The sequence below is a fragment of the Eptesicus fuscus genome, chromosome 20, assembly GCF_027574615.1.
Source record: "Eptesicus fuscus isolate TK198812 chromosome 20, DD_ASM_mEF_20220401, whole genome shotgun sequence".
Taxonomy (NCBI): Eukaryota; Metazoa; Chordata; class Mammalia; order Chiroptera; family Vespertilionidae; genus Eptesicus; species Eptesicus fuscus.
The window spans coordinates 12,987,492-13,003,575 of NC_072492.1; the positions used below are offsets into that span (position 1 = coordinate 12,987,492).

Here is a 16,084-nt window from a genome sequence, read left to right on the forward strand (position 1 = left end):
TTCTTTCTTTCTTTCTTTCTTTCTTTCTTTCTTTCTTTCTTTCTTTCTTTCTGTTAATCCTCACCTGAGGATATTTTTCCATTGATTTTCAGAGAGAGTGGAAGAGAGAGAGAGAGAGAGAGAGAGAGAGAGAGAGAAATATCGATATTAGAGCATTGATGTCTCACATCGATTGGTTTGTCTCTCACACGTGACCCAACCAGGGCCATGATTGAGCCTGCAACCAAGGCATGCTCCCTTGACTTGAATCAAACCCAGGACCCTTCAGTTCACAGACCAATGTTCTATCCACTGAGTCAATCTGGTGAGGGTGAGGAAACCACTTCCATTGAGGGAAACTTTTCAGGATTTCAGGCAAAAATAATTATGATGCTTGGGGACACAATGTTTCAAAACAGATATGCCCAGAACACTGGAATGAGAAAGAAAGCTGCTGTAACTTTCTCTCAGTCTTTCTAAGGAAGCCACAAACTCCCCTCAGGTTATTGCCATTGGAAGCCATTTCAGGCACATTCTCACCACCATCACCTTCCCCCACACCTCCCTCTCACTCACCTTGGAGGGCTATAAAGTGAGGGAGGTACACAGCTGCCACAGCTCCTGGTTCAGCCTTGATGTCAAAAAGAGGCCCTGCAACCATCCAGCTGTGCTGTGGGACAGTCTGGTCCAGGAACTGGTCCCAAGCACAGAATTCAATCTCAATGGTCACTGGCCCTCTCACCACAAAGTAGAGACCTGTGTTGGGCCAGTGGTAGGAACCAGCCACAGGGAAGTGAACTCTGGGAATAGCAGAGAGAGTTGGACATTGAATTAATTACTCTACACAAGCTCACGGACTACCTACTGGATGCCTGACCCCATGCAATGCACTGGGTATCTATTAGGGTGGCTGCAAGCTCAGACGTGACAGCCAAAAGGATTTGGGATTGAGACTTGGCTCCTCTGCTCTCTACTGTGGATCCTTCAGGAAGTCATTGAACCTCCATAATCTCAGATTTCTTATTTGTAAATAAAAGAAATAATAGCACCATCTCATAGAGTTGTGAGTAATAAGTGACCTAATGTATGCTGACGGCTTAATAGCTGTCTTGGGGTGGTGAGCTGTTTCTATAATGGTGATGATAAAGAAATAATAATAGCATTATCCTATCTAATAAAAGGGTAATATGCAAATTGACTGTCACTCCACCACACAAGATGGCTACCCCAATGTGGACACAAGATTGCTGCCACAAGATGGCCAGCAGGGGAAGGCAGTTGGGTGGGACCAGGCCTACAAGGGAGGGCAGTTGTGGGCAATCAGGCCAGCAGGAGAGGGTAGTTGGGAGGGACCAGGTCTGGAAGGGAGAGCAGTTGGGGGCGATCAAGCCTGCAGGGGAGGGCAGTTAGGGGTGACCAGGCTGGCAGAGGAGGGAAGTTGGGGGCAACTGGGCCTGCAGGGAATGGCAATTTGGGGGGGACCCAGGTCTGCAGGGGAGAGCAATTGGGGCAGGGACCAGACCAGCAGGGGAGAGCAGTTAGGGGTGATGAGGCTGGCAGGGGAGGGCAGTTAGGGGTGACCGGGTCGGCAGAGGAGGGCAGTTGGAGGCGACCAGGCCTTTAGGGGAGGGCAGTTAGGGGTGACAGGCTGGCAGGGGAGGGCAGTTAGGGACAATCGGGCTAGCAGGGGAGCAGTTAGACATCAATCAGGCTGGTAGGGGAGTGGTTATGGTGTGATCAGGCTGGCAGGCAGAAGCGGTTAGGGGCAATCAGGAAGGCAGGCAGGCAAGCAGTTGGGAGCCAGCAGTCCTCGATTGTGAGAGGGATGTCCGACTGCCCATTTAGGCTCGATTCTACTGGGATCGGGCCTAAATGAGCAGTGGGACATCCCTCTAGGGGTCCCAGATTGGAGAGGGTGCAGGCTGGGCTGAGGGACACCCCCCCCACACACACACACTCACACGAATTTCGTGCACTGGGCCTCTAGTTAATAATAAAATAGGAAAATTTTCTTGTTTTTGAAGGGCATATTTTTCCACAATTAATAATAATCCATAGGATGATATTATTGATAACCACTTGGAGCTGAAAATAACACTTGCAGAGATATTACAGAGACTTCCCCCAGGTCCCCATTGGTAAAGAGTGGGCTCCTGGGATGTCACCTTCTATGTGTATAAGTTTGGAGTAATATTCCATTCCATTGAGATCATGTCTGTGACAGTGAGTGGAAATGTATGTAAGAGATTAGAACTAAGATTATAGACATTTATTACTTAGGACTGGGAACTCTTGGAAGGCAGGCTGCCATATTCATCTCATGGCCCTTGTTACTGGTATGGTACTTTGCACATAGCGGATGCTAATAACACAGAAATGGGTAGCTGGAATGAGATTTATGAGACATAACAAACCAAATGCAACCAATGGACTTTGTTTGGATTCTGATTAGAACAAACCGCCTACAAGGACACATTTTGGATAATTGAGCATATTTGAATACAGACTAGGTATTTGATGGTCTGAAAATGACTTATTGTCAATGTTGTCAGATATAATGGCATTGCGGTTATAGGAGAAAAGGTCTTCATTTGTACTCTTCAAAATGCATCACAAAATATTTATGGGTAAAACCACCTGATATCATGGATTTAAAATACTATAACAACAAAAGAGGGGGAAAGTGAATAGTTAGAACAAATTTGGTAAAATGATCCTTGAAGCGGAATAATGGGTAAGTGGAAGTTCCTTAGACTCTTTTTTCAACTTTTCATAATAAAACCTCTGTTTCCATAATAAAAGCACCAATCCAGTACCTCAGCCCTGTCTCTGCCTAGTGACTTGGCAATGGCAAGGGAAGCAATGCCATGAGTGGGGTGTTGAGTGCCTGTTGGGACTCAGTGTGGGGATGTCAGGGGTTTGGGCCCAGCCTGGCACAATAGAGCCCCTTCACTTACCGGTACAGACTCCTGTCTTCATCCACCACCTCTAGAGACACAGGCCCTGTGGGGCCCCAGAAGTCATCATCTGTCCCTATGGATTCCACTGGTATGTCCCCCAGAGGTTCAGGAGAAGACAGACAGAAGGGCTTCACCTGTGCTACTTGCTGGTAGCTCTCCTCTGGAACAGGCAGGGCAATGGTCAATATTAGGGCTCCTGGCTGCCTCCCCCAATCCCTAGCCTATACCAAAGATGGGGTCTTCCCAAGGCTTGTCTGTATCCTCTGTCCCTGCTCCTGGGGCTGCCTGCCTGCTATCTGAGGAGGCCCAACACTGCTGCCCTCTGACCCCAACCCTATCCATCTCCCCCTTCCCATTGGCATAGAGATATTGCTAGTCCCAGCTCCAATGGCAAGGTAACTTGGGAAAGGAACATGGCTCAAAAAATGATTGGGCAGGGATGCAAATGGCCTTGGGAGACTGGGCCACGGATCAGAGTCTGAGATGCCCTAAGGATATTCTTAGGAGGAGCAGCCTCAGCCTCTGAGGCTGGAGAGAGAAAAGCAGAGATCTTATGCCAGTTCTCAGGGCCTAGGTGTGGAAGATCTTGCATGGAGTGAGTTCTTGTAGGTGGGCGTTTTTCCATGTCCCACACCAGAGGCAGGAGCATGGTGGGGCTCACCTTCCACATTCTCCCTCTCCCATCCCAAGTCATGATGCTCCCAGCCTGGCCCCTCAAAGTACCTGATTCAGGTTCCTGCCATTTGAGTGGAGTTGTTTCAACATCCTTCTGTTCTTCCCCTAGATCTTTCTTAGTGATCGTCAGATTTGGTTTCCTACACACAGAGTTGTTCATTCTCCCCAAGATCTTGGAGGAAATTGTGGTAGGTCTGCAAAAATAACATCCTCACTTAAAGTCAACCAACTCATGGCCTTCTTCTGAGATTCTCCCATAGACCCTGTCTCTGTGATGGCCCCCATCCACCCACCATCAATGCTGGAACTGGGGTGTAGTCCTGACTCCTCACTCCCTCTGAGATTTGATTGGCCACCTTGTCACTGGCTCTAGAATAGCTCTCTTTTTAGTCCCTCTCTCCACCTTCACAGTCTCCACCCCAGGTCCAGGCCCTGCCATCAGTGGCTGGAACCACTGCACCCTCCCCTTTAAGTTCCCCTCTTCTCTTGTTCATCTCCCAGCCATTTCTGCACAGCAGTTGATCTTGAATAGGAACCTGACTGAGCACTTGGCTGCTGAAGCCCTGAAATCTATTGCTTTTGCGGGGTAGAATTCAAAGTTCTTAACATGGCCTAAAGGCCTACTTGTGCCCTGTTCCTCTAATTCCACTGAAACCTTATCTCCGTTCCCACCTCTGCCATTCTTCCTGCTCACTCAGCTCTAGTCCAATGCTTCTCAAAGCCCATACCTGGAACAACCATTGTTTAAACAACCATTGTTTAAAACACAGATTCCAGGGCCCACCCCATAGATTCTGATTCAGCAGGTCTGGAGTGTAGCCTGACATTTACATTTTTAATGAGTCCTCAGGTGATGCTGATGGTGACACTGCTGATCCACAGGCCACACTTTGAGTAGCAGTGTTCCTGCTACTTGGCTTCCTTCTATTCCTCCAAGGAGCTGAGATCAGATCTCTATCTCAGCCAGGAATCTACCCACTCTCAGCCCAGCTAAGCCCTCACATCTTTTACAACTCAGCTCAGGTCATTTGGACAGAGTTTAGTAGGCCAATCAGTGTATTCACCCTGATCCTGGGCATAATGACACAGGTGTGGGGGGACAGTGGGGAGGCAGTAACCTAGGCCTGTGTCCCTGCTGTATTAAGCTCCTGGGAGGTGGGCCTGTGTTCAGGGATCTGTGGCTAACACACTGTGGGTCTGAGGGGAATGGTTGTTCCTTGAGGACTGGCTCCTCCTAAGCCTAGGAGCCCTGCCCTGCCATGTCAGCTGAGGCAGAGCAGTCAGAACCAGGCACAGGTGCACTTTGCAGTCACAGGTCGGAATACACCAACATCAAAGGCTACGGGGCTGCAGCAGATGCCCAAGAGGAGCCGGATTCTCCTGTTCCCAAGGCTTCCCCTCAGCTGGGCTGTGTACATGGGTGTTTCTATGTGTGGAGGGTGAGGGAGGGTGTTTTGTTTCTCCAAAAGCTCTCTCTCCTTGTCTTTGTCTCCCCCTTCTGGTCATTGCTTTCCATGTTCTAACTGCCGCCAACTCACTCATTCACTTTTCTTCATTTGTTCATCTCCTTACTCAACTCTTGGAAGGATTTAAGCAAAGGAGGGGCATATTCTTGTTTGAACTAAACAAACACACAAACAAACAACCTCACTCTGGCTGCTGTGGATTCCCGGCTTCTTCCTGCTTCTGACTGTCTCTGCCTCCAGCCCCACCCCACTTCTTTTTTTTTTTTTTTTTTTAATTTCTTTATTGATTAAGGTATCACATATTTGTCCTCATCCCCCATCCCCATCCCACACCCATCCCCACACATGCCCCCACACCCCTGTTGCCCTTAACTGCTGGTTAGGCTCATATGCTTGCACACAAGTCCTTTGGTTGATCTCTCCCCTTTATCCCCTCCCTCCCCTACCCTCCCTCTGAGGCCCGACAGTCCGATCCATGCCTCCTTGTTTCTGGGTCTGTTCTTGTTCATCAGTCTATGTTATTCATTATTTCCCCTAGATGAGTGAGATCATGTGCTATTAGAAATACACTTATAAGAACCGAAAATGAGACAAGCAATATTGGTTATGCTGACAGGCAAATGAATCAGTCTGTAGTGAGTTTCCTTCTGGGACAACAGTTCTTTTGAGACCCAATTTCAATGTCCAACATTTCCTTATGTGTACATGTCAACACTGACATTACAGTTCTGGATGCCCACCCCACTTCTTGCTCATGTCTCTGGCCCAGCCTGTAGGAGTCAGCCCTGGGCCTGGGTCAGCTCGAGGGAGTTCTGTGTCTCCCCTCTTACCCATAATTGGTGAGGAAAATCCTAGGTGTCTCCTGTTGTAGGAGCCTCAGCATCTCTGCCACCTCCTCACTCAGCTGAGTCTGGTCCAGCCTGCAAGCACAAAGGAAGCCTGGTTATCCTGGGACCCCCACAGGCTCTCAAGGGCCTCAGGCCCAGAATCATGGAACCTTCCAAGTCCTGTAGGAACCTCTTGTTTTTGAATTGGAAAGAAAAGTTAGGAAGTTTATTATGGAGTGTAGTTGGGTTAACACAAGGGCAAAGGAAGGGAGGAAACAGGACTGGGCAGAGGAACAAGTTGGGCTGTGATGCAGTCCCAAGGGGCACAGCTGACTCTGTGGGACTTCTGATGTGGTCATGGCCCTCCAGGGCTGTTCCATACTTGGAGGAAGGTTTTTATATCACTACACCAGTAACTGGATGCAGGCCACCCCAGGAGGGCAGTGACCTTGTGTGAGATGGCCCTAGTTGGCAGAGGCCATCCTTGTTGCTGGCACCACTCCCAGGATGGGGGTTGGGTCTTCGTTCCTTCAAGGGGACTGGGCATCACTTCACAGCATCTGCCAGACGACAGCCAGTGTCCATGGTCTCAAATAACTGCACAGGAGTCGGGATTTCCTTCTTAGAGGCTAGGAGGCTTTCTGGAGAGAGAGTGCCCTGTTTCCATTCTCACACGCCCTGTGCTCTGGAGTTTCTGTTGGATTTGGGATGGCTGCTGCCTTCCCTGGGCCTCCATGTCCTCACCTCCAACACGGAGGGACATGTTCCGCCTATTATGAGCCTATGAGGAGTAACAGGTGAGCGGGGCATGGATGCAGACCTACTGCAAAGGCCCAGCTCTGGAGAGGTGGTGACATAGAGGAGATGATGACAGCCACACATGCTCAGAGGGGGAGGAGGCTGGGTGGTGGTAGTCCTATAGGATGGGGTGCCCTTGGCTGTGAAGGGTCAGAGTGGGCTCTGGGAGGACCCACATGTAGAGTGTTCACCTCCTGCTGCCTTAGGTTTGAGAAAGGAGGACTGGCAGAGGAAAGGCTGAGAGCCGGCTGGAGCCTCGGCCAAGACTGAGGGGTCAGGACATGGAGGTTTGGAGCCCTGTCAGCTCTGTGAGTGTGAGACAGGCCCCAGGCAGGAGTCCCAGGGAAATGTTCAGTCAGAACCTGGCTGTGGACTAGTTTTCAGGCTTGGGGGATGCGGAGGGGCTAGAGGAAGTGGCCCGGAGATAGCGTGGGAAATGACGGCTGAGGTCACTGCACCCCAGCCACACAACTCTACAGTGCTCTGAACCTGATTCTGTCCTGGGGTCTCCCCGACGCCATTCTTTCTCAGCCTGGACTGCTCCCCCTGACTAGGCATGGTCAGCCCCTCTTTCTGGTTCAGGTCTCAGCCTGATGTCATTTCCCCAGTGAGGCCCTCCCTGCCCCTGAGTCTAATTCCATCCTCCCCCCATCTGCCCCCCGCTGTTACACTCCTATAACACAGTGCACTTTCCCTTCACAAACTGCCTGGAGCTCAGAGATACACACTGTGTGTTAACATGGCATCAACATCTGTCTCCTTCTCACTGGAGTGCAAGCTTTAGGGGGCAGGACCCTTGTCTGTTGCTCATTATTGTGCCCTCAGTGCCTGGCCCAGTGCTTGACACATGAGAGGCCTGAAACAAATGGATGAATGAGTGAATAAAAGAGATAAGGAAGGAAGGAAGGAAGGAAGGAAGGAAGGAAGGAAGGAAGGAAGGAAGGATTGTCCTGAATGGAGAAATGAACCTCGCATTCTCTAAGAACATGTGGTCTCACGAGTAATTATCATTTCAGCCTCTCAAATCTGTTCCCAGTGCTGTGACACATTTTATTTCATCACATATATGAGTGGATACCGTAGTCCTGTTACAAAGATAAGGAAACCAAGTCTCATGGCCTGTCAGTGGTGGATCCGGTAGGGAAGCCAGCTGTGCATGCATTTTTCTGCCCCTTTACTTCCCCTGTCCTATTCAGGACTCGCACACCCCTTTCCGTTGCTCTCTCCCCCCTTCCCTGTCCTTAGCCCAGAAATGACCCAGGGCCTTACCCCAGGTGCTTGAGGTGGCAGTGAGACTGCCCGAGCCCTTCACACAGCAGCCTCACACCGAGGTCGCCCAGGTCGTTCTGCTGCAGGTCCAGCTCTGACAGCATGACGTTGTTACTGAGCACGGAGACCAGGTCCTGGCAGCAGCCAGATGTGAGGCCACAGCTGACAAGCCTGTGGGAGAAAAGCACATGGGCCAGAAGTCATGGTTCCCAAGGCCCTCTCCTCGGGGTAAAGGGGGGTCTGGTTTCCCTCTCTAGCACCTGTGGCCTTTTGGAGGTCCTTGGTGACATAAAGGAAGGTAAACATGTGTCTGGTTAATAGTAATCCAGAAGATTTAAATTTTCTCCAGCGTCAAGGAGCCCCTCAGGATCAGAGAACCTCCTTTTCTCACTCCTGTGAGATTCCCAACAATCTTGCAACTCGCCACATCAACATTGTATGATTTATTTACCCAATGTTCCACTTGTGCACTAGGTCTGACTATTTACATCGGCCCTACCAAATGCCCAGGTAGCTGAGACAGGAATCTTTAGTCGGTTTCAACACTAGGTGTGAGCTTTCTTCTAACCCAAATCACCCCATCCTACCTAGCTCACACCTTCTCCCTGACCCAGGGCCTTAGGCAGCTCCCTCTCCTCCTTTGCCCACCCCTCAAAGTAGTGTCAAAGAGGAGCAATTACAGCAGCCGCTGCAGCCTGCAGGAGGAATGTCTCAGCTCCCGGAAAAGGTGCTGGGCTCCGTTGTCCAGAAGCTTGTTGAAGCTCAGGTCCAGCTTTGTCAGGTGCCGACTGGTCCTCAGCACACGGGCAAGGGCCCTGCAGCCTTCTGCTGTGAGGCCACAGTTGGCCAACCTGTGGGAGACAAACATGGATAGCCTGAGTTTCCTCACCTGTTGATTCCACAGACACCCATGGGCACCTCTTTTGGGTCAGGTAGTAAGTAGGACCCCCCTTCCCCCCCCCCCCGCCAGATACCCAGAAATGCACAGGAACTGGGGGATTGACATAGAAACAAAGACAAAAAATCATAAAAGGAGCAAGAGAAAGGCAGATACTTACCTACAAAGGGGTTGCCTTTGACTGGAATCAAACCCAGGACTCTTCAGTCCACAGGCTGACGCTCTGTCCACTAAGCCAAACCAGTGTTCATGCAGCCCTTCTCTTGTCCTTCTGTCCCAGAAGGGCCAAGACTCTTTTCTCCTATGCCTTTCATTCCACACCCTCCTGCCTCCCCTCTGACCTGTTCTTTCCGGAATCCCCTCTTCATATCTCCAACCTCTCCTTTACCAGTTCTTTTTGCTTTGTCCATGTACTATGCTCAGTTTTCCATGCCCATAACAAGGAAAGCACCCCGAATCCTGGAGAACAGCATATTCAACTGATTTCCAGAGAAATCCAATTATTAAGTTAGGCCTTTGTGCAAAGGACTTAGATATTCCTACATCCAAAAGCAGTAAGTCTTTCAGTTCTTTCATATAGAATCAACTTTTGTAGTGAGGAAATAGTCACATCTGGCTGATCCATCATTAGTGTTCTTGTGAAAAATCTCCATTATTGCACTGCCCCACTGAGTCAGCATGAATTAGATCCTGACTTTCATGATGAAGTGCTGAAGGTGGTGCTGGGCTGTGTGCTCACTGAGTTCTAGTCCCAGTTCTTCCTTTTCTAGCTGTTTAAATTTGAGCAAGTTGGTTCACTCTATTAAGCTTCAGTTCTCATTGTCTGGAAAATAGCAGTCATTGTCCCTGTTCTGCCATTTTCACAAGTCTTTTTGAAGGCCCCCCAAAAAATATATATATTTCTTGGAGTAGATACAGAATTGTTATTTAGATTGTAAAGTTCTATCGCAGTGTAAGCAGTACATTGTAGCTTGGTGTCTCCCCACTTGTTGTGAAATTTAAGGTAGAATAAACTTTTCTGAGACCTTTTCAAAGGCTTTTCCTCCTGGACTTAGGTGGTCCTTATTAGGAGGGTTTTAGGAAAGGTAAAGTAGCCTCATCTGGATACAGGAGGCCCCAAAGACTCGATTTGTTACCATCCTCTCTTGCTCAACTTATCCTACCAGGACTCTTCTTCAATGAGCAATTCCTTGGCCCTCTTCTTTCTCCCAATCTCTCAGCACTTGCTTTTTTTCACTTTGCTTGGAATCTAGCTTAAATTCTATGATATGTCATTGGTAATATGACTGAGTGACTTACTCTCTGACCTCTCACCCAAAATCTGCCATTGTCACACTACCCTACACTCACTCCCACCAGAGTAACAAGCGTGGTGGCTACAATTATGAATCGCATGGGCTCCAACCATGCCTGGAAGGCAGAAATCTCCCACTCTATAAATCTCCCACTTCAATATTTTACCTTCCTCAGGTCTCCAACACCCCAACCTCACACTCATTGTTAGTAAATAACTGAATTCCTACTTCACAGGCAAAAGTGGAGCCATTAGGTTGAGAAAGTTTCCTCTTTTGTAGTTAATTGAAAAGGTGTTATTAATGTGAAAATGTATTGGATTTTGTCAAGTACTATTTCTATGTCTATTGAGATGATCATGTACTTTTTGTCCTTTATTCTATTAACATGATGTATTGTATTGGTCAATTTTCCTGAGTTAAACCAGCTTTGCATTCCTGGGATAAGTCCCTCTTTGTCATGCATTACCATCCTTTTTATTTGTTCTTAATATTTTGTTGAGACTTTCCATATCTATATTCATAAGAGATATTGGTTTGTAGTGTTTTTAATACCTTGTGATGACTTTTCTTTGTGTAATTTTGATATCAGGGTAATGCTGCTGTCATAGAATGAGTTGGCAATTATCCCCTTTTCTATTTTTCTTTTTCAGAGTTTGAGAATATTGGTGTTAATTCTTCTTTAAAGGTTTGGTAGACTTAATCAATGAAGCCATCTGGGCCTGGGCTTTTCTTTGTAGAAATGTGTGTTTCTTTTTCTTTTTTTCAATAATTTAACCTCTTTACTGGTTATAGGTTTATTTAGACTTCCTAAATCTCCTTGAGTCAGTTGCAGTAGTTGTGTTTTTCAGGAAATGATACATTACATTTAGGTTATCTAATTTGTTGGCTTACAGTATTTAATATTTCCTTAAAGTTCTTTAAAAATTTTTTTCTGTTAGGTCAATTGTGATTACCTCTTTTCCATTCCTGATATTAGTAATTTGAATTGTTTCTCTTTTAATCCTAGTCAGTTTAGCTAAATGACTGTCAATTTGGCTGAGTTTTGCAAAGAACTAACTTTTGGTGTCATTACTTTCTGTATTGTTTTTGTAGTCTCAGTTTTATTTATTTCCACCCTAGTTCATATTATTTTCTTTCTTTGGCTTGCTTTTTTTTTTTTTTTTAAGATTTTTATTTATTTCAGCGGTGAAGGGAGGGGGAAAGATAGAAATATAAATGATGAGAGAGAATCATTGATTGGCTGTCTCCTGCATGCCCTCTACTAGGGATCAAGCCCACAACCCAGGCATGTGCCCTTGACCAGGATCAAACCTGGGACCCTTCAGTCTGCAGGCCAGTGCTCTATCTAATGAGCCAAACCAGCTAGGACTCCAAATACTTTTAGTTATTTATTTGTTTGTTTATTTATTTTTCATAAATTAAAAAATGTATATTATTCCTTTATTTCAGAGAGGAAGGGAGAGGGAGAGAGAGCATCAGTGATGAGAGAGAATTATTGGTTGGCTGCCTCCTGCACACCCACTACTGGGAATTGAACCCACAACCTGGGCATGTGTCCTGACCAGGAATCATAAACTCCGGATTTATGGGTTAATGCTCAAACCCTGAGCCACATCGGCCGGGCTCAAAATACCTTTAAATTTCCCTTATGATATCTTCTTCCATCTATTGTTTTTTTAGGAGTATATTGTTTCATTTCAGTGTATTTGTGAATTTCCTAAATTTCCATCTGCTATGGTTTTCAATTTCATTTTATTATGTTCAGATAATATAATTTGTATGATTGTAATTCTTTTAAATTTGTTCAGTTCTGTTCTATGGGGCATCTTACTTTTATATATAGCTTTATTTGATACTTGTTGGATATCTCCCCTTGGTACCTCAAAGGAACTTGACACAGACCCAAAATCACACCCATGACATTCCACCCCCCACCCACCCCTCTTCCAGTATTTCCATCTCAGTGAAGATGCCACTATCCTATGCATATCTCTGGCCTGAACCTAAGATCATCTTCTAAATCTCCATCTCCCTTTCCCCATAAATCCAATTCATTACTCAGTCTAGTCGATTTTACTTTTCTTCAGATCTCTTACATCCATTCACTTCTTTCCATTTTCATGGCCACCACTGTAGTCCAAGACACCACCATTTCTTGCAGAAACTTTGTTAATTTCCCTTAGCCCAAGCTGTCACCATCTTCATAGGAACAACTGAAACTTTCCTATGAACAGGTTTCCCAACCTCTCCTGTTGCTGTCCTCCATTCTGGATTTTATATGGCAGTCTGCTTCTACTTTGAAAATGCACTGATCATATCAATATTTTGATTATAATCACATTGCATTAGAAAAACCACCCCAAATTCCAACAGGCCTTGCATAGATAGTCTGGCTTCCTGATCTCTGTAGCCTCCTCCTGTAGCCCCTTTGCTCTCTATCCTCCAGCCTCACTTGTCTGCTTTCAATCCCATGACAGCCCATTCTCCCTCCTGCCACAGGGCCTTTGACCTTTCTGCCCTCCTGCTTCAACTAGGTGCACCCTCTGTGTTCTTCCCATGTCCTTCAATATCCACTTTATTACGGTAGTTTTCCACTGCAGGCCCTTATCTGGGTCTGTAATGACACATTTGTTTGTGTGGTTAATGTCAGTCACTTGCAAACTCTGTGAAAACAGAATCCTATCTGTGTTTGCTTACTGCAGTAGCCATGGTCAGAGAGGGGCTCAATGAATATTTGTTGAATACAAAGACCACACACCCATCCTAGACACAACTTCTATCTTGGATCTCCTGTCCACCCCTGTTTCAGAACAGAACCCAGGCAAGACTCACCTCAAGGTCTCCAGGCTGCAGCGAGGACTTTCCAGGGCGACACAAAGACTGTGTACTGCAGAGCAGCTCAGAGAGTTCCCACTCAGGTCCAGCTCCCGCAGGCTTCCAGGGACTTGGAGAAGAGAGAAGAAAGTTTGCCAACAGGAATCTGTAAACGGGCCCCAGCTGTACCTGAGGAGAGAGGGAGGAGATGGTGTGTGTGGGGTCTTATGTGCACACTCTGCTCAACACCATGGGGTCTGGCCTCCCTGAGTGCCAGGCTGCAATGGGCAGCGCTATCGCCAGGGGTGATCAGTCTCTGGAACTGCCCTCTGCTCCCACCACCCTGGGCTACAGAGAAACCCCTTCACTGTGGTTTCTCATGGCTCAGCCCTTCCATTCTACACTGCGTTGCTCCTTTGGTGGGCCTGTTTCTGCCAGTGTGGGAAATTTCTGTGGGAAAGGGCTTATATGTTCATCTTTTTTATCTGCACTGCCCAGCACAGAGCCTGAGGATGCAGACAGGAAGAGAAGCAGCAGTACAAGGCAGAACCACAGCAGGCTGCCAGAAGCAGGGAGGGAAGGTCACATGGTCAGATACTGCTACTGAGGACCCCCTAGCTGGACAGAGAATGGGGGTCAGATTTGGCCGTTAGCCTGACTGGCGCGGCTCAGTGGTAGAGCAGTTACCTATGAACCAGGAGGTCACATTTTGATTCGGTCAGGTCAGGGCACATGCCTGGATTGCAGGCTTGATCCTCGGTGGTGTTAGGGTGTGTGTGTGCAGGAGGCAGCCAATCAATGATTCTGTCTCATTATGTCTCTCTCTCTCTCTCTCTCTCATTTCCACTCTGAAATCAATAAAAATATATTTAAAAAAATATTGAGAAAAAAAAATTTACTGGTGACTTCAGTCTTAAAGCTGCTGGGGCCAGGCTCAGTGGGAGTGCTCCCAGTCCCCAGGGCGGTGGTACCAACAGAGGAGCTGGAGAGAGGGGAGAGGGGAATACTCACAGAACTACACCTGAAGGCCTTTGAGCTAGTTGTGCCTTTCCACCGTCATTCAGTTGAAGGGTCTTCATGTGATGGCAGAATTTAAAGCAGAACGTGAACACTAGGAGCTCCATGTGAGTTTGGACACATATCCTCATTCCATAGAAATTAGACATCATTTTTGTCAGAAACCTTCTGTCCCGATTCTCATAAAAACAGTGGAGCAAGTGCCAACAATATGGCTCTAGGTTAGGATGCTTGCAGTCAACTTCCCTCTGGGCCAACAGCAGCAGATAGGAATGCCTCTCCCTAGACAGGCTGCATTTGAAGATGCTCTCCATCTCTCTCATCCCCTCATCACTCAAAAGACCGAACAGAAAACATGTGGTTGGTTCCCCTAACAGGTCATACCTGTCATATACATCTGTCAAGTCTCTTATGATTTTGATGTTACTAAAGCAACCACTTTTCAACACTCTATCACCTAACGCATAGGACATGGCTGCAAAAAACTCCTGGAAGCACAGGTGAATGAAGCTGTAGCTCCGAGGGGTGGGGTGCTCTTGAATAACACCCATGTTTAAGAGAGTGGAGATGTTGGCCCCATCTAACCCGTGTTCCCTGAAGTCCTCTGGATTGAACAGAGTCTTTCCTTGACAGATGCCTTCAGCAGCCAGAGAGCAGAAGCCCCTCAGCTTAGTCCCGAGGGACTGAACCTGCAGAACGTGGAAAAAGTAGTGCAGACAGAGGGCTGTGGTCGTCTGGGAGGTCAGTGAGAGTGGTTGCTCCTGCTCCATCTGCTGCTTCAGGCAAGTGCAGACCAGCCAGGACACTAAGGGCATGAGACACATGGGGAAGAGAGCCGGGTTGGATTGAATCGAGGTGAAGGCTCTAATCGCTTGGTTCTCATCTGTGAAATATTGGAAGAAATACTCCTTCCTGGCTGACTCAGAGAATCCCAGAACCTCCACCCAGCGAGGATGCTTTAAAGAAGGTTTGAGCCTCCACAGAGCTGTGATCCGAGCTGTGATCAGCAGGGAAGCCGTGGGAAGTAAGGTTTTCTTCAGCAAACTGCCCAGCAGTGTGTGCACCTGCTGCTGCTGGCTCCAGTGTGGACAGAGCTCAGAACTCTCCTCCTTCAAGTCCCATTTTGGTTCATCTAAGTTATCAAGAATGAAGAGTAGTTGTTTCTGTTGAGAAAGAATCTGTCCAATGGGAGCCTTGGGCACAGCCCAGTCTTTTGTGATGAGCTCAGCGAGACTCATTGTCTCAGACCGGGCCAGCTCTCTGCAGTTGAAGTAGAAGACATGCTTGAAGCGGTCCCTGAACAGCCAGCCTTCCTCCCAGGCTCTCCTCACCTGCCTGGCCAGGGTTGACTTCCCGATTCCAGCAACCCCATGCACCACGACAGTGGGAGGCTCTTCCTGGGTACTCAGGCCTGGGCCAAATAAGTCTCCAATCTCCATCAAATGTCCTTGTTCATCTACCACCTCATCATTCCTTCTTCTCCTGAGCAGGAAGTCATAGCCTCTGGGTTGAAATCTGTGTAGAAATAGCAGCTGTGTGAATTTTTGGTGCAAATACTCATTTCTCCATGACTGTATGGGGTAGGGGCTCTCTCTCCTTTGGTTCTGGTATTTTTCTTTGATTCCTACAAAAAGGAGAGAAAGATGGAACATTTGTTCAATTGTTTCTCCACTTATCCATTCCACCATTGTTTTCTTAACCCACTTGAAGCTACACACTGTGCTGGCTGCTGATATGGTACATTCTTGCCAGGCCAGTGGAGAAAACAGGGTCTTAAGGAGAAGATCCTAGCTTAAGTTTTGACTTGACCAAATCATTCTCATAAGGTGATATTTCTTCATTCTGCAAATATCAAGGGCTTACACTGCGAGGCACTTAACTAGAGGCTGGGAATAAAGAGTGAAAAAACAGACATAACTGTTTGCTCTCATTAATTCCATGACCTGAGCTATTAGCCCCACTGGTCGTCAGTTTTTTCATTCATAAATTGTAAGTAGTTATGGTCGAGTGAAGGATATAATGGATGGTGAAGAGTATACTATTGGTTCCTGAGAGTACCTCCTCCACACCCATCCATTTAACCACA

At 47.4% G+C, this 16,084-nt stretch overlaps 1 protein-coding gene across 1 annotated transcript in view; it reads right to left on the reverse strand.

The window, feature by feature from the left end:
* Positions 1–16,084, reverse strand: part of LOC114228125 (NACHT, LRR and PYD domains-containing protein 1-like) — a 38,277-nt gene that overhangs the window by 12,941 nt on the left and 9,252 nt on the right. The window contains 8 exon segments of the mRNA XM_054709371.1: positions 556–779; positions 2,937–3,070; positions 3,072–3,099; positions 5,911–6,000; positions 7,975–8,145; positions 8,655–8,825; positions 13,000–13,170; positions 13,993–15,622. Of these exon segments, the coding sequence (XP_054565346.1) occupies positions 556–779; positions 2,937–3,070; positions 3,072–3,099; positions 5,911–6,000; positions 7,975–8,145; positions 8,655–8,825; positions 13,000–13,170; positions 13,993–15,622 (2,619 nt within the window).